Genomic DNA, 19,107 nt, shown 5'->3' with positions numbered 1-19,107 from the left:
TTTGTCAATTCTGCCACGTGCGGTCGCACTCTCTCGCTCTAGCAAATGCTGGTTCTGAGTAACAGAACAGGATAGAAGTATAGGAAAGTGCGATGAGGTGGTTCGACCTTAATGCTACACGTATAGGTATAATATTTTTTCTTGTCGCATAAATGTCCCTATGGGCATAACAATGACTACCCCGTCGCGTAGTACCCGTTCTATCGGGATTTTCAATATACTTACATTAATAATAATAACTAAAACTGAAAAAGAAAACATCAAACAAGAAGAAACTGCACTAGCCATACAATAGTAAATAATAGTCGCGTGTAAGTAGTAGACATACCTACATACTTTATTTTTATACTTTCTGTGGTGGTCAATTTTATTTGAAAGATTTCACTAATTACTGAAATATTGCACTAAGTATAACGAATTTGCTTGAAGAATACTGTATGAGAGATTAAAAATTTACCTTGGCAACATTCTATGATTCATTCATGGAAACAAATTCAGATTGTGGTACAGTACTTATTTAAAAATATATCATTTATCTATTTCAACTTCTTAGAAAAATTACAAGCTATCTTTTACATTTTTCAGATTTATAACTTGACAAAAAAGTGGAATGCAATCTATATAGGAACTATATTCGTGAGTTCAGCAATATTATTTAGTTTTTATCTTAGTTAGCATCATTAAAAACCCCGTTTCACATCACGCTATTTAAATCTCATTTTATTTTTCAATTTATTGAACATTTCGAATAATTGTTTTGACGAAACACCTTTCGTTTCTTCTCTTTTCTGCCAAACTTCAAAATTGTTGTGCTAAGCTACGCTCTAATAAAACCATGATTTTATAAAATTAACTTTATAGGAATATTCTATTGGCTCATAGCCTGTCATTATAAAGTACTATAATTATTAACATAAATGTGTATAAAACTCATAAAAAAACATGACAATATACTAAGTAAGATATAATATACGCTACTATATATAGCTGCCTATTAATTTTTAACAATCTAATAAATGCTTTCTGCAAGTAAAAAAATAATCTTCCTTCTTCCCCCACTAAAATCTCTTACTAGAAAAAAACATTTGACGTTACACATTCAAACAATCTGTGAGATGAGTTATCCCAGGATTTCACATGTTTTTGGAAGATCTCTTAATTTTAAATTATGTTATTTTCTTATCCATCGAAAATCAAAGGGGGCGGATGATTGACAACTGTTTATGGGTGAATCTCAAAATGTGTCAAGTTTGGTGGCGACTGTCATATAATTTTTTCGTGAAAAATTGGGGAAATTGGGAAAATTAGGAATTGAAAAATTCCTTTTTCATGTCGGAACCGAGGATCCTTTTGGATCTTTTTCATATCGGAACCCAATTTTTCACGAAAATATAATATGAAATTTCGCCACCAAACTTGAAATTTTGAGATTCACCCTAATATTAAAATAAATGAACGAATGAAATAATAACCCGGCCGAATCAAATAGGTTTGACGTGTGCTATGAACTTAATTATTTCTCCCTTTCCCCGGCTTTGTTGGCCACTCATTGTATATTTGTTAACATGTTAATTTTCAGTTCAATATGTATTGTTTAAGTAGTACACAGTATCCTTGGAGAGGATCTTGCAGTCTTGTAGTGCGTACTTGAGTTCATCGTCGACGCGGCCACGTTTGATCAGATACACCAGGATGTACTGGTAGGGGAACACCGGCACCTTGTGTCGCGCGAAGAAACGGAGCTTCACCCGCTCTATCACTTTCATATCCACGAAGCAATAGTCCGCCGTGCAGCAACTGCCTGGCGTTCTGAAAAATATCACAAATATTCATATCTGCAGGGTTTGGAATTTTGCATGGATTGCGCTACCGCGACGCGACAAGTAACGCGGACGCCGTTATCAATTAACACATTCTACGTAGATAAACATCGTACATCTGTTAAGCGAAGCCTGCTCGCGATGTGTAACCCATGTTGTAGGGGCGTTCTTACTCAGGCACAACCACAAATATTCAGAGGAAAACTTGTACTTTCCTAGTAGTCCCATGGTTGTTTTGTACAAGTTTGGGTGTGCGAAGGTTGGTGGTAGGGCTGGCAGAGGAAGACCTAGAAGGACGTACATTGACCAAATTGGAGATGTCCTTAGAAAAGCTTCACTAAAGTCTACTTTGAACCGGCGTGCGTGTGTGAAACGATTGATGAATGTGGAGGAAGCAGATGTCAGGTACGAAGCAAATGGAATTCCATAGTCTCTGCTTACCTCGGTGGGAAATAGGTGTGAATTTATGTATATATGTGTATGTTCGGTGTGCGTGTTAATACTTGAGTATTATAATCGCTGAACCAAATGTAAGTGTATGTGGCATATAGAGCACGGAATAATATTTTGTTTTGTGTGGTTAAATACTAGGACTAGTGTCACTAAGTGACGATAGGCTACTTGACAACCTAGTCCTTTTTACGAAATGTCAAAACGACAGTTTTCTTGAGTTTGTAATGGAACTGCTGTCCTGTGACGTCATCTCACACAGAAGCCATTCATCAAGAATTGAATTGAATTGAATTGTGACGTCATCACTGAAAGCGGTCAAACGTCGTACTCATTGTTACTTAATTCATACCACAGATTGTAAAAATAAAACACATTTACATGGTTCTAAGACCTTATGCAAATAGAAAAGTCCTTAAAAATAAGAATATAACAATAGAGGATACGAAGTATCTAACAAGTGCTTTTTAGCACCTTAAATGCTGCCAGCAAATAGGTACAAGTCATGACTAAATTTATTAAATAACATGGAACATCTCAGTAAAATATCTATCTATTGACGTCAAATTCTTGGCGTTTTATTATAAGTATTAATCAATGCGTCTTATCGGGGCTTCGGGGGATGCTAGGGCTGGTAGTTATTTCTGTCAGAGAATTAGCCTGGCGATTCAGAGGGGTAATGCTGCCAGCCTGTTGGGCACCTTGCCTCGTGACGCATTGGAGGAGTTGTTTTATTTATAAAATGTGTTTGTTTTGTTTTTAATTGTGTGACAAATTGTATTATTATAATAAAATTGTGAATTACGATATTGTTAGATAATTCCTATAAGTATTATATAGTTACCTCGGGTCGTACGTGACAGGTTTAGCTTTGAGCGTCTTGAATATCATCTGGTAGTACTGCCGGTACTTCTTCTTCATAACGAGTACAATCTGTTTGCCTTCAAACGGGAACTTTGCGTTGAGGGCTTGTAACTCCAAGTGCCAATATACAGCCGCCTTAGCGACCTCCACGCTCGTGTGGTCTATTTCCAGTATCTTTGGGTGTTTCATCCACTCATACATGCTTTCCTAAATTAACCAAGTAACAGATACATTGTTTTAAGTTTACGCGGTTATTATCATAATTAAAGCACTGTATAGTAACGGGTTCTTACCGCGTTTAAATGGGGATATGAGACTCCCCATATTCCCGTTTCGTCATCCCGTGATCATGGCACTTGCAACAGTGTCGAAATATCGGGAGTCTCATATCCCCATTTAAACGCGGTAAGAACCCGTTACTATGTGCTTCAAGTAACAGATATTGTATTAGTTTAGTACATTCTACAATTCTGTTTGCCATAGACAGGACAGGTCCAAATTATGTAAATCTGCTGTAAAATAGCGTAATCATAACTAATTGGGTAATGTCAGGTGCTTTTGGCGGCTCAATAATAACCTTGACACCAGGATTGATGAGGTTGGTAATCTAACTCATAACCCACACGATAGAAGAAGATAACTAATTTAATATGTCCACCTAAAAGCGGCCGTTATTTGAAGCAGACGGCGTGTGATTGCGGTCTCTACTTCAGAGGTCAAGGCTACTATTTATATTTAACATAAATTACACATATACTATGCGCATTGCGCATTCTGTTTTTGTAATTGTTTGAATACCCGATCGCACAGAACATTCAGGAGCGGCACGCACGGCGCACTAATGATACCGCATCTAGTCTTCTGTGTAACGAGGCATTTAGTGACCTTTGGATAATATCCAACAAAGATACTTGATACATTGTTATTTATTCATGCAACGACTTACCCGCATAAACTTCTTACATCTGAAACTGTCGTAGACGTAGCTGACATGGAGCAACCATTTGCCGGTTGCCAGTGCGCATACCATCATGCCGGTGAATGTGTCACTCGGTAGTACAGAGATGAAGTGCGTTGCCAACATTTCCATTTTAGTGTTCTCTGCGACCACCCCTCCCAACTCGGTGATCATAGACACGATCCTGTCGCGGTCCTAGCGGGGTTGATGCGGTATTTTTTAGTATAGTACTTGGAACTTACGAACAGTGATGTGCCATTCCCAGGAATATTGCCACTTTAGGAGCGTTCCCGGCAGTTAAACGGCGCAAAACTTATGTAAAAAGAGCTTTATTACCTAACCTTTGCCTTTAGGCTGATAAGACCAGAATACCTACAACAAAGAATAATTTGAAAAAGAAAACCACCCAATGTTCTTAGTATTAATAATGAGTTTTTACAACGGGTACATTCCCGGGAAGGGCACTGCTTACGAAGCATATTGTTCGATTACATCGTGCTGCCTAATTCCGCCGATTAACTCGTATTCAGTGCAATTTTCCGTATCTTACGTACGCATTCATAACATTTTCGTTATAACATTTTATCGTAAGTTTTCAGTGAAGAATAAATTAAATTACTATTGAGTGACAAGTGTATCATTCGCCATCCCAGAACAGCAAACATTAACAACACACACACAACCCCAATATTGGTCCTTCGAGCCGGGTAGACGTGTAAATGCGCGGTGTGATCACGAGCTTTTCTGGCGGACCGCACGCACGCGCGCATTAACACGTAAGTATACAGATACGTTTACCACAACAAAAGGTCGCATGCCTTCGAGAATCGCAATCACTACTTGCGTAATTTAAATATGAACCATAGTTTTTTTTTTTTCTAAACATTCTTCACAAACTTGGAGTAGTTAAATATGTAAATATTAGGTAAAAGGCGTTAGTTACCATCAGATTCGACCGATCGTGAAATTAAAACAAAATCCTCGATTTTCTACTAGGTCGAGCAAGGCAGCAGTCTTCACGACATGCCCAGTCAACATAATAGTTTGCTATAATATGTATTATGACAGCATGTAACATTTTATTTCATGAATGGAACAAAATAAACTAAAAAAGTGATCCTATAAGGGTTCCGTTTACTTTTTGAGGTTCGAACCTTAAAAATACTCACATGAATAAATTCAGACAGCATAAAAACTTTCTTGTCGCAAGCGCAAATCAAGTTTTGCTTCAGTTTCCATGATTCTTCAGATGTACCACTAGGGGAATGGTAATCACTATCTGCAAAGAAATAGAAAAAAATACATTTTATAAAGGTTTGTTTTTGTTACCCAATTACAAATCAAATCAGCATTGTGGATATGTTTAAATGTCAGATCATAAATATAGTTGGGGTGGACAGAACACAATGTTTAAATTGTGTTGCTTTTCGTCCTGAGAAATCTACTTACTCCATGGGTACATAACGTAACACATGTCGAGGTTTTTCTTGCAGCTTCTTTTCCCTGGCTCTACAGGTTGTGAGAAGCTGCAGTAGTTTTAGGCGGATGAGACATTCTTTATGTAAAAAATTACGATTCAAAGTGTAACTATGTTACCTACTGAATAAAGGTATCTCTCAAGTTCACAACTACATATATTTCCAATTGGGCTAGTCAAAGGTACATCCATCACAAGATCAACTGAGCACCCACATTTCACCTGAGCTTTCTGTTAAACAATTTCTATGTCAATTTCTACATAAGTTAAAATCAGCACTGGTCTATAAATAGTCTACTGTTGGATGGGGACAAGTTAATGCTTCACATAGAAATTTATGCACGGAAACCATGCCGCGCGCGTATTATATCGAGGGTTTCGGCTAATAGCTGTTCCACGTCTATCTACGTAGATAGCATACACTGCATCTATTGGTCAAAACTTTCGATATAATTAGCGCCGCGTGGTTGCCGTGTCACGAAGCCAAGAACTAAAATTCATTTTCTAGAATTACCACATACCTGACACGGGATCCAGAAGACTGGCCTGCACCTGTCCAGTAACCTGCATCCTGCCCTTTATGGGGCTGTATGAATCAACACATTTCTTCAATTTGTAATTCTGAATGTACTTCTTAAATGGTAAATAATTTGATGTCTTCGCCTTGCTAGTCTCTATCCATTTGCGAAAACTAACTTTCTTAGGAGTGCTCTGTTTGCTAAAAGACCTTAAAAATGATAAATATATTAAATATTTAAAACACTACCTACTAAATATTTTAAAATAAAATAACTAATTATATAAGTAACAATGATAATTATAAGCATAAATATTAGATTAAAAAGTAAAATATTTACATTGAAAGCATTTGTCAGACGACAGTTTGTAGAGTCTACAGATCTACTCCCAAAGATGTAGTTTGAAAATGATGAATGTTAGTGCCACTTTAAAAGCGTGTAGACCCCAGGCATGCCAACATTAGAGTTTTAACTCACTCATTCCCCAATTTTGAAAAGAAAGTCTTTATCGGACTGGATGTGGGTGTTTGTTTCTCCTCTACTTTGTGGCAGTCAATTTCTTGGTAAATATCTTCAATAGACCAACCTATCTGACGGCGTACCACCTTTGGTCTTCTCGTCTTCTCCAACATTGGAGCAAAATCAACACAATCCTCACCAGGATCAGTAAAGTGATCAGAATCAGCACTTGATTTGAAATGAATTGTTTTTAGGTGTTCCAAGTAAACTAGTTTGTCAGTGTAGATTTCATGGCAGACGGGACATACATAATGATGTAACTTGACATTGCTGGTGCACTCATTTAGATGTGTAACATAATTGTCATATTGATCATACTTTTCATCACAGAGCACACAAGAGACCTGGAATGACTGGTCACTACATGGGGATACTGGTTGGGGAGGGAGTTCAGGTGGTGTCATGTAATGAGAATCTGAAATATTATGGGAATCTGGAGTGATATCGGCAGCTACCAAAGTCTCACTACTGCTAGACTGCTGCAGTTGGTTATGCTCTATGGTGCAGGTGACATGACATCTGTGCCCTCCAAAGTTGCTGTATGACTTACTGCAGTAAACACATTTTATTGAATCTGCATCGCTGTCAGTTTCATCACTAATTTCATGACATGGAGCTGTATGTGTGTAGTCTTCCTTATCTTTCACAGTGTTCTGATTGTTTTCTCCCTCTACAGAAACTTCACTATGCATGCGGAAGTCTTTGTTCAGGAGTACATTGAAGTCAGAAGCACCATCTGGCTGGTCAATTTGTGCTTCTATGCAGAAAAAGTAAATATAAGTAGAAAGTACATGGAGGCTAAACTAACTATTCTATCACTAGTAATTATTTAAGAGCACAAACCTGGTGATTTGATGAGTAACTCATTTATTCTTTCACACTGCTGTTTAAATAGAAAGGCAGTACTTAGATTCTCTATACATGTAGAACAAACCCGATCTGGTAGTCCATCCCCCTCAAGAATCTAAGAATACAAACAAATTATAAATTCTATAACCTTAAGTTATTTTAGCAAATCAACATTTTATTTAGTGGCCCAGTTAAAACGAGTTGTAAAATAGTTTACTTACTCTAATATTAGTAAAAGACATGACCATTTCGGACAGTTTAATATTATCATCTTGCTCAAATATTGAGCAGAAATCACCAAGCTTCAAGCACAGTCTACACTTATGGAAACGCGAATCCATTTATGAAGTCTTCCTTATATTTTTACAAATATAAAAATTACATGTTTTTAACTCGGCACTAATAGATAATAACGAGATTTAAATACAAAATACGTGTAACTAACAAAATTCGAAAGTTCAACGATCGTTTAAATTTTTTGACAATTAACATTAGTGTTGCTTGATAATCGACTGTATATCGATTAATAATCGATTATTTTCTAAGTCCCTATCTAAATCTAAAGAAACTAGACATCGGTATGCCTATCGATCGATCAATACTATCGAACTATCGATAGTAATCAAAATTCTACAATTATATCGATTATAATCTTATAATTGTTAGATAATATTATAGTATCTTAACCAATACTTATAATATACGTTTTTTTTACACTATCGATAGAATGTCGATAGTAGCCTATCGATACGCAACACTATTGTCAGATGTCAAACATAACATAACCAAAAACTGCTTTTGTTGCTGCAAAAATAAACAAATTAATTTTAAAATAAATTGTATGGTATTTTATCTGTTACTCTTATCAGCTAGCATCAGGTAGGGTCTAATATTTGTATTATTATTGTAACGCATTTGATACTAAAAATGCATTCGGAGTTACATGTCGCTCCTAACATTTATAACAGGCCTTTCCCTCGGTTTCAACGACCGAATGTTATTGGGTACATAGGCTTGGAAAACGTACAGTTTGCTCGTAATATTTGTGACAAACCGGTCAAGTATGATTTGAATCTACATATTGACAAAGCTAAAAGAAAACCTGAAGATCTAGATGTGAAGTTGACAGAACTACTGAAGTTCCTTCTAGAACATGAAAGACGATTAAACTTTCCATTAGAAAATGATATTGAAAAAGCAAAATTCTTCTGTTATCGCGGGCTCATGACTTGTATTGCATGTACACCATATGAGAATAGGGAACCTTGGAAAATTATGGTTATATTACACAAAGGTAATATTTATTTATGTGCCCGAGATACTGAAGACAAATTAAAGAGGAAACTAAATATGACTGACAAGGAGAAAATGTTTACTTCATGGGGCTATAAGTTTGAGCAATTCATACTCTCTGGTAAGTTATTATTAAAACTTTTTTGGATATTAAAAAAGAAAGTATTTTTATTATGCATAATTCCACAATATGGATCCTTAAAATGATCTGTTTCTTTTTACATTTCAGATGCTCCAAACAGTGATCCAAATCCTAACATACCTGTAGACGAAACAAAAGAGTTCTCCCTAGTTTTTACTACATCTTTGAATCGCCACACTGTTGTATATGGAGCTGAAATGGATGGCATACGCTGTGACAAGGCCCCGGTACCACCACTCCCAAAGCCTGAATTAAGAGCTGAAGCTATTGTGGATTATTTGGCAACAAAAGAATTTATAGAACTTAAAACAAATAGACATATAGAATTTCCCAATCAAGAGAATAGTTTTAGGTAATATTTATTTTGAAATATAAGATAATTGTAATGCTTTAAAAAAATAATTAATGCATAAATAGTAAGATTCTAAATGAATATAAGTTCAGGATTCAAAATCACGAGGTTTCAACTGGCTCATATATTAAAATGTATATCTATTTTTCTGTTCAAGCTGCACATTATTTGTAGGCAGTGGCGGCCCTACCAAAATATTTAGTTGGTGCGAGACCTCACAGTGGTGCCCACCAAAATACAGTTTTTTTTTCGATTAGTTTATGGCTACCAAAATATACCTAAATCTTTTAAAAATGTTGTTTTCGGCCACCCATTTAATGTATGAGTTAGTGCTGCAAAGGACTTTAGGCTTTTAGCCCTAAATTTCAGCCTACCGAGTCCTTTTTGGGACTAGACCAGTAAAATAGGGCTTTAAAAGCTTCGTCATTTTAAAAAACTTTTAGCCATTTTTAAAGTAGTAGGCTTTAAAAAAGCCTATAGCCTTTTTAATGTAGTAGGCTTTTAAAAAGTCTATAGCTTTTTTTAAAGTAGTAGGCTTTTTGGGACTGGAGTCTTTATTATCATTTTTTAGTAAAAGCCTTTTTACCGATTTCAAAAAAGGGAGTTATCAATTCGATACGTATGTATATAATATTATTGGAGCTACATAAAATTCACACATTATTGGCCTTAAAAATCGGTTCTTCTGGCGTAAGTAATTTGTATGGGGCTGACGGGACGTGCTGTTACGTATTACTATAATTATTAGACTATTTCCATACTAATTGATAGTAAGAAGTTATTTTCAATATTCATAGTTAGTTAGCTAGTTGTGCATCTAACAATAAATCAATTTTTCACAGTGTTTGTGTAGGTATATATGTTTTTAAAGTTTGTTGTACCCACCCACACTTTTACTTTTTTTTACTTGAGAAAGGGACTGTATGTATAGCCTAAATAACCTTAAGGTCTAAGAGCTTCATAGGCTTTTTGAGCGTCTTATTTTATTAAATTAGTCTTAAACAAGGTTAGGCCTTTTTAAGGCCTTTAGGCTTATAACCAATAGGCTTGAATAGGCTTAACCCTAGCCTAGCCGCAAGTACTAAATGGCTTTATAGGTTTTTAGCCTACTAAGCTTTTTATTTAACAGTCTAGTCTTAAAATAAGGGCTAAAAGCCTAAAGTTCTTTGCAGCACTAGTATGAGTTCTATGTGGCCACTAAGAGGTCTTAATTCATAGGGCAGGTGTGCCCTGTGTCCAGTTACTCTACAGTAAATCCAGGGCTGCCTTGCCAGGCAAGGGGTGGTCCCGTTTTGCCTAATTTTGGAGCCCCCCCTAAAACGGCGCCTGGTGCCATGGCACCGCTCGCACTGCCCTAGGGCTGCCACTATTTATAGGTATTGTTGTAAGAGTAAACTACAATACTACTTGTGTTCAATATTTTTAGTTACTTATCATAGATGTCACATATCCACATCTTGGAGCAAAACATTAAATTAAAGCAATTATACTTTTTACACTAAGGCTCACATTGACTTAACTACTCCCCCTATTATGTTAAGCTATTTGTAGATGTTAGAGATGATAGAATGTTCTGTTAAATGGATATATAGCTGAATTGATTTATGCTGGTGATAAATGATACAAACGACCGCACGCCGTGGCGTTTGATTGCGCACTGGATAATGATAGTGTAAAATGATACAATGAGGTGAAAATGTTGACTGTGCAGAGTATGGACCATACACTATTATTGATATATAACATTATTTATAACTTTATCAATGAAATGAGTCTTCTAATACATAATATACACAAAGAGAAATAAAATACACATAACTACATAAACTCACGCCCGTAATCCCTAATGGGGTGGGCAGAGCCACAAGTAATCAAAGACAACTTGCAGCCACTGTTGATACGATGTCGTAAGCTGGATATGATGAACCTTATGGTGATAAGGGATCAGCCTAACGCCCATAGCATTAGTCCATCATGTTAGAGGGCACAATCCCTTTGTCGGTTTTTACGACGTGCCCGGGAAGACAAGCAGCTGAACGTTTTCTGTTTTTTATTTGCTCCCAGAACAGCATAGAAGCAAATAAAATCTATCTTTTGCTAGTCATTACTCTGTGACCCCAAAACTCACGCACGGTATGATGCTGTAGCTCGAACGGAATAAATGCGATGTGGGTCAACCCTAAAAAACGTCCCTAATCCTACATCAAGATCCTACATTAAGTTTTTTTTTTTCTAGACGGTTTAAAACTAAGAAATGGTGGTGTCAGTCATTCCTTGTTGGGGTAGACACTATACTCTGTGGATTCAGAAATGATGATGGAATAGTAGAGGAATTGAAAACTTTCCATGTTAAAGATCTACCTAAAATGTCTCAGGTAAGAACTGATGCTTATGGTACTCAATTTATTTATTAATATAAACAGTGTTATTTTGATAGAACAAAAGTTTGAATTTGTTAATTACTTATTTTCAGCGATTCTGGAACCCGAATGTTTGCTTCAACTTCCTAGATACATTTCTAACGTATGTCAAAAGGTGTTTAATAAGAGAAATCAAGCAGAAATATGGGCAAGGGCGGCTGATGGAATTACAGACATTACCCATGATAACATTACTTCTGGAATGGCAACCTAAAGCACCCGTGCAAGTCATAGAAAGTTATCATTATGAAGACGACCCTATTCTACCTCAGTGGTACTTAGATAATTATGGTAAAAATGTAGACAGGTAATATTACCTGACGTAATAAAAATATTATAGACGTATTTAGATAGTTAAATGTTGGTACTTATATAAGTACCAACATTTAACTATATATAGGTACTTATATAAGTACCAACATTTAACTATCTAAATACGTCTATGAATATAATGTGTTTAGTCCAAGTAATCAGGTTATAAGTAATAAACGAACTTGCAAGAGTGAAGTTGGATATAATAATAACAAAGAAAATACCATGATATTTCATCATACCATTTATTATCACTCATAGCAAATGGTGTAAATCAACATCCATAAAAGACTAATCAACAACATGGATATTTTCACTTAAAATGTACAACTAAAACCTAAATTATTATCATACATTCATAAAAATATTTTTTTAGATATAAAACAATAATTAACAGAACAACATAATTGTAATAAAAATAAACTGTGTCATGTAATAATACGTCTACAGTGTTAATGTTGTATTTACATAACAATCATTACTTTTAGTAATGAAATCTCCATCATATGACTGATGATTTTATCTTCATCACATCAACAATTCTAACAACTCACATTCATTATTTATAATAATTAATTTAATGTTTTGTACAAACAATAATATATATTTATTTTAAAAAATGAAATCTTTTAATGAAATATGCAACAGTGATTTGAAGTGCCAGTTATTGCACTAAACAGAACAAAACATTACAGTCAATACCTAACTTATGTATGTACCATGCTTTGTGCACTTGCCTAAGTTTTTATAGATGCAGCAAACTATAAAAAAGTTGGGAGAACAATATATCATATTCAAATTATAATTATATATTTCATATTGAATAGATACTCTTTTCACCCCACTTTTTAATATTTGCTTGTGCTATTTTAAAGATAAAGTGAGCCTTATAACTAAGGCGAAATGGCATAGTACATATAGCATACAGCTTACGACCAAATCTTACGCACTTCACCACTGCATGTAAGAGGCAAATTTTTATAAACTTATTTTAAGATTTTACCCGATATTTTAGAACCAACTTGGCAGCTGTTGTGCCATTATAATTTGAAACACATTTATTTCTAGACAATTCACTTTATAAAGATGATCTTTAAACCGGGCCCAATCAACATAAACACAACACATAAGTTACCTAAACATCGAATTTAACATTTAATGAATATTTGTTATTACAATTATTGACACTCACACCTCACTTTCAAGTGAATTAGTGTAGAGTTAGGACTAAATTTCGTGATTTAAATGTTGCACCGACTCGACACCTGTATAGATTTTAAATTAGTCACATAATTTAATGGCATCTGCTTCGCAATGTGCACAGTTGGAAATATCGTACACCGGCTGCCGAGACGATTTCGAGAAGCACCAATATATTAATCTAATTTATATCAATCCATCAAACATCAACGTTACTTAATTAACTTACATAACCAGCAAAACACGAACACACTTAACAATCAATTGTCTTGCACTAACCAACAACCTGAGGGGTGTGCAAGCTAACCTTAGTATCCACAGCTGATATGCCTAGATAATACATGAAATGATACAAGTTTAAACCTATTAGAAAGAGTCATTCGTGCTTTGTTATTATATTTATCAGTGTACATCGCTATACAATGCATCATATACAAGACACATAAGTACAAGATATACGAAAAACGAAATATTTATCTTTCTGATGACAGCTGTAGCTCAGCCTACCCCATTTGGGATTATGAGCGAGAGTTTATTTTAAATCTAAGTTATTGTTTTAAACAAGTTGTCTCATGACTTCTTTCTAGATGGTAAGAGTTTATGGGGACGATACAATAATATACAGAGGCGAATGGGACGGTTTGAAGTGATTACTGGAACATGTTATTGATGAATTAGTTTAATCTAAAATATACGTAAATAAAATATAAATGACACTGATCACAACAACTGGTGTCGGAACGACCTACAATGTGACACCCAAATCCAATTTGAAGCCAGTTAGGTGTATGTTAATCGTGCACAAATTTAGCCCAAAATGTATTGGATGCCACATTACTTATGGAGACAAAATTAGACATATGATGGATTTAACTAACACATTCATTGCCATGAAATTATCATGAAAAATGGAATAAACATTTCAATTATATACAAGCGATTAGTGTCTTAACATTAAACATGTAACTTATAAAATGTACAACTTAGAGTAATTAGGTACTAGACGATTTTGGTAAGTCGTACCAAATTGGAATATAACACGGCTGATCACTGAGGGTTTCGTTGTACCTATGTATATCTACTCCTCGAGACGAAGTGATCAAGACATTTCCATTTGTGTTTAAAATATCTACAAACTTTAAACAGTCTTCGGTTTCACTTACATTATGTATATCCCTGTCGAATCAATGTGTAATTTGTACTAGCGTTATAACGAACCAACTACTAAGCTTTCAATTCTAGGTATACAATGATGCCCATCGTTCAGGCACAGGTAAGAGGATGAACCGATATAATCTGCATTCATTCTGTCAAATAGTATAAATACTAAAAGCTCTAACAAAAAATATACTAACATTTTAGGCCGCATAACAGTCACAATGTAGATTAGCCCCTTCAACCACAGCAGAGGTCACGATACCACACAAAACAAAGTTGTCAAGGGGTTAAACAATATACAGGGGCAACTTAGTTCGCGAATACATTCGTACGGGTCATTGTTATCGAAAGGCCGACCTCGTTATGTTTATTGAATATATCAATAACGAATAGCTTTTGGTTAGTTTTTTTTCTATAAGCTCACTGCAGCCATACTGGCAGATTAAAATTTCCTTCATTCCGCATTTTATGCAGTCAATTCAATGTAAATTTAGTATATCAGTAAAACTCCTAGTTGATAATAAAATATATTAAATCTTTGTGCTAACTTACAATAAATTCATTTTCATAAACTATATCTATTATTTATATTATCATTTTCTCGAGAAAACCAATTCTAATTAAACTAAGCGTGCTTGGCACGCTGCATTGGTCTGGTAAATACTACGATAGCCATGTTCAACGTCAGGTGTTCATTGAATACTTCAGCTAGGGCAGTATCAACTGCGTCATACAACATTCTTACAAAATACATATCAAAATTTCGATGTTATATTGTGATGAGCTTAGATAGATATTGTCATGAGGCACGTAACTCCTTTTATATATCTAAAAGGCAAACCTCACTGTTGATCCCTTCTCGATCATAAAGATCTTTAATTCTTTGGTCCTAGGGAACCATTAAGGGAATTGACTAATTACTGTCCAGTGAGAGATTAGCCTCTTGCAGTAACTATTTTACAGTAATCTCTGAGCAATGTGTTGCATCTTCTAACTTTAAAACTCCCGTGTGTTTAGGCGGATGGGATAGGTATTTAAATATATTTGAAGTTGAAAGAATGCATGTTGTTATTTTTGACAAATGTGAAATGGGGACTGTTGCATCCAATCATAACAACCACTAACAACGTTACATTGTTCGAGTTGTAAACCTCACCTACTGACCTAAACTTGAAATTACGATCAACTAATCTTTCAACGCATGGCATCTGATCTTTTTAAGCACAAATTATAAGAGTCAATGATTTTAAAACGTAATTCTCAAAGTTAATTTCCGCTTATTTCTAATTAATTGATTATATGCTTATCACAATTGTATGGTGCATTGTATTGACTCAGTTTTTGGGAGTGTCCGATCCTTATTAGAATCTACATAGTAATGCACGAGTCGGCAGCGCCTTCACTGAAGGCTTGCAATTCTCGATTGTACTCAATAATATATCCAATATTTCGGCATCTGTACAAATAAAACGAAATTAAGGTTACTATTTACATACATGTCGGTGACAAACGACGGCTGACTAGAGGTCAACGTATGGAGTCCCGTCCATCTTGTCGAGGTCGGCGAGCAAGTCAGCGGCGGGCGTGAGCGGGTCCAGCATGTCCTCGCGCAGCATGTCGTGCAGCGGCGACGTGAGCGCCTGCTCGCTGTCCACCACCGCGCCCCCCGCGGCCCCCGGGCCTAGCCCGGCCGACCCGCTCACTTCCACTGAGTTCCCGTTGATAAGGAAATCCCTATTGCTGTAACTGAACACGCTCCTCTCTTCGGCTAGTTGAGGAGTAGACGGAACAGATTTAGAAGATATACCGTTCGACATATTGGAATAATTCTCAGCTACAAATAATTCTCTAGTACGTCGGGAATCTATCTGCAAGTTGGGCGCCGTGCGTTTGTAGGGCAGCGGCGTGCTAGGAACAGAGCGTGACGTGTAGTATTTGTTCTTGTCGGTCACTAGCTCGGACAGATCAAACTCGATGCCGTTAGTTCGCTTCAAGAAGTCCTCCACGTTGCTTGTAGTGGCGCTGTCGCCCGGGAACGACTGATTGAACTGATTGGTCCTGTCGAGCAGTTCGCCTTCGGCCGGAATGAACGAGTTGAGTTGTTCTTCTGTCAAAATCGGCGGTGGATCGCACCCATTACTCAGGGTATCATTGGGATTCAAAAGATTTTGTGGTCCACCGGTATTAAGTACATCATTGCTGCTGTCTATCGCATCATAAATTTTATCTAATGTTTCCGAATTTAAACCTGCTTTTGATATATCACAGGTATCTGCGAGTGACCCGAAGTCACAAAACTCGTGTGGCACCGGCGTCGGCGGCACTGAGCCCACAGGAGTGTTGGTGTAGCTCAGCAGTCCCATGTTATTTATGCCTTGTTTGAGTGGCACAGATTGCGACCTGAATGAATTGTCATGACCAGGCCTGTAAGTTACGAGCGACTCCTGGAAGAACTGACTAACTTCACTCGACAGTGGATCAGCCGACAGTGGATGGGCGAGTTCTCCATTCATGGTGTCTCTGAATGGCGGAGTATTTGGCAAAAAGTTTAAACACATGTTACTGTTACCGTTCGTCATGCCAGAATTACATTGAAACATCTGATTCTTGTATTGAGAAGTTATAATGTTCGGTGAAGGGGGCGCCGACATGGGTTGACAGTATTTGATACCTGGACCGCACATGGATGTCTTCGGCATAAATTTCTGTTCATTGGGCATTGCAAATTGTTTGGAATTAGGATCAGCGACACCTAGTGACAACGGGTTCCGCTTCTTTCTCCCGTTGTGTTTGGGTATCGGTCGCGGGCACAGGCGCGACCGTGGCACCGGAGTGTTCCTAGGACTCACAAACGGACTGGCCGCGGTGCTGTGAGATATCGGAGAAGTCTGAAGAGAGCCACCCATCATCACAGGTTTGTTCAACTTAGACGGGCTGTGCCCTCTTTGACCAAATCCTAAAGGTGACTTTGAATGAAAATTTCCTGGAGAATGGCACCCTTCAGAAATTGGCACAAAATCATACTGCTGAGTCCTAGTTGTTGGACTTTGTGGTTCATTATGGCAATTACCGTTGTAGAGATGTGTTCCAGTTATGTTGGTCGTCATTGAGTTTGAAGTGTTTTGGTTCACATAAGACAATGAAGTTCCATTTTCATTAGGTGTCGAATTTGACTGTTTGTTACAATTAGATTCATTTTGATTGGCCAACGCTTGTCCGTTCACCATCTCCACCACATTGGGGGCTACCGGTTTAAAAGCTCCTTCACTAATTCCTGACTTAGAAGGTTGTTGATGTGAATTTTCCAGAAGCATTTGGGATTCTTGAGCCATCGGCAGACTCTGAGTATTGGACCCACTCTGGTTCTTTAGGTTTTTGGCTAACAACTCTCGCAATTGTGACAACTTTTCATTTTTGCCTTGACTGTGTTCGTCGTGTGGGTCCGTGCCTGCTTCTAAAAAAGCAACAGCTTCCGAGGCATTAGCACTTGCTTCGGCGGCGGCTCGCGCCTCAGACTCTCGGTTGAAGTATTTTAACAACTCTTCTTCGTGCTCTTGACTATTCCCTTCGTTGAGATAGTCGTCCAAATCGTGTTTGTCTATATTACAGATACTGATCACACGTTCCCTGTTTAAAATCTCAGAATGTTTCTCTTCGCATATCATGCCCGTTTTGATGTTGATCCCATCAAGCCCGCAGCACGAGTCCGGCGTGACGGGCCGGTCGGGCGAGGCCCGCTCCTGCGAGGGCCCCCTCCCCCGGGCGCACATCTTCCGTGGTTTGGTGCGTTCGGACTTAGGCGTCGGAGCCTTCACCGACCGTGTCGGACTCGCCGCCTCCTGTTCCTCCCGGGCCAGCGCCGCGGCGGTGCTTTTGGACCGGTTCGTTAAGTTTTTTGGATCCTCTAAAAAAGCAGCGTCAGAACGCAGAGCCGGGTCGGCGCCGGCGGCGGAGGAGGAGGAGGTGGAGGGGGCGTCGGCGGCCAGCGCGTGTCTCGCGGCCGCCAGCTTGCCGCCGAGGATCTCGGCCGCGCGCATCTTCTTCGGCAGGTACTCCGTGCGCGGGAACTCCTCGAGCGGCGGCCGCGGCTCGGGCGGCGCGGCGCGCGGCGAGCCCGCGCGGGCCTCGCTCTGGTACGTCTCCAGGATGAGCTTCTTGCCGGGCAGCGGCAGCCGCGCCGGCGGCGGCTCCGGCGGCCGCCGCCGCTGCCACTCGCGCTCCGTCGACAGGTCCAGCGACGCGTCGCTGCTCAGGTTGATGGGCAGGTTGTGGTGCGTGTCGGGCGGCAGCGTCAGGTCGCGCGCCGCGTACGGCGGCTCGAACACGTAGGGGTCGGGCCGGTACTCGTGCACGGGCAGCGCGGGGTGTGACGGGTGCGGCGCGTGCGGCGGGTGTGGCGGGTGCGGGGGGTGGGGCGGGTGCGGGGGGTGCGGCGGGTGCGGGCCGGCGGGCGGGTGCGCGCGCGGCGGCACGGTGTAGGCGGGATAGGGCGCGCGCACGTCGTACACGGGCACGTAGGGCGCGCCCTGGTAGCCGTAGCCCTCCGCCAGCTCGCTCTCGTGCTTCACGGGCGGGTGGTGGCCCACGTACGACGTCGACGGTGGAGACTCGCCCGTCACCTCCTGACCTTTGTTCTTTTTCGGACGACCGGGTGTCCCTTGCGTCTGGAAATCGAAATTATTTTATGTAAGTCTAGACTGCAATACTAAGTCATTACTAACACACGATTTTTTTAAGACGATCCTCCCAAAAGTTAGAATTATTGATAGTTCCTA

The 19,107-nt window shown here is 38.6% G+C and overlaps 3 protein-coding genes across 3 annotated transcripts in view; 1 reads left to right on the top strand and 2 right to left on the bottom strand.

The window, feature by feature from the left end:
* Positions 1-741: 741 nt before the first annotated feature.
* Positions 742-7,917, bottom strand: LOC126381990 (uncharacterized). Its single transcript, XM_050031646.1, has 8 exons — positions 7,677-7,917; positions 7,450-7,570; positions 6,565-7,363; positions 6,091-6,296; positions 5,262-5,371; positions 4,081-4,287; positions 3,115-3,341; positions 742-1,809 (listed from the first exon to the last, which is right to left on the bottom strand). The coding sequence occupies exons 1-8, from the start codon at positions 7,794-7,796 to the stop codon at positions 1,581-1,583; spliced, it is 2,019 nt and encodes a 672-aa protein (XP_049887603.1). The 5' UTR covers positions 7,797-7,917; the 3' UTR covers positions 742-1,580.
* A 312-nt stretch (positions 7,918-8,229) lies between these two features.
* LOC126381863 (decapping and exoribonuclease protein-like) lies at positions 8,230-12,612 on the top strand. The gene is made up of 5 exons (XM_050031398.1): positions 8,230-8,869; positions 8,978-9,242; positions 11,479-11,617; positions 11,716-11,976; positions 12,073-12,612. Exons 1-4 carry the CDS (start codon positions 8,383-8,385, stop codon positions 11,971-11,973), a joined length of 1,149 nt encoding a protein of 382 aa, XP_049887355.1. The 5' UTR covers positions 8,230-8,382; the 3' UTR covers positions 11,974-11,976; positions 12,073-12,612.
* LOC126381852 (uncharacterized) overlaps positions 12,204-19,107 on the bottom strand; it is a 39,749-nt gene continuing 32,845 nt past the window's right edge. The window contains exon 9 of the mRNA XM_050031370.1: positions 12,204-18,996. Within this exon, the coding sequence (XP_049887327.1) occupies positions 15,853-18,996 (3,144 nt within the window). The 3' untranslated portion in view covers positions 12,204-15,852. The remainder of the gene's footprint in view (positions 18,997-19,107) is intronic.

Source organism: Pectinophora gossypiella, chromosome 3 (assembly GCF_024362695.1).
Source record: "Pectinophora gossypiella chromosome 3, ilPecGoss1.1, whole genome shotgun sequence".
Classification (NCBI taxonomy): Eukaryota; Metazoa; Arthropoda; class Insecta; order Lepidoptera; family Gelechiidae; genus Pectinophora; species Pectinophora gossypiella.
This window is presented reverse-complemented; position numbering and strand designations above follow the sequence as displayed.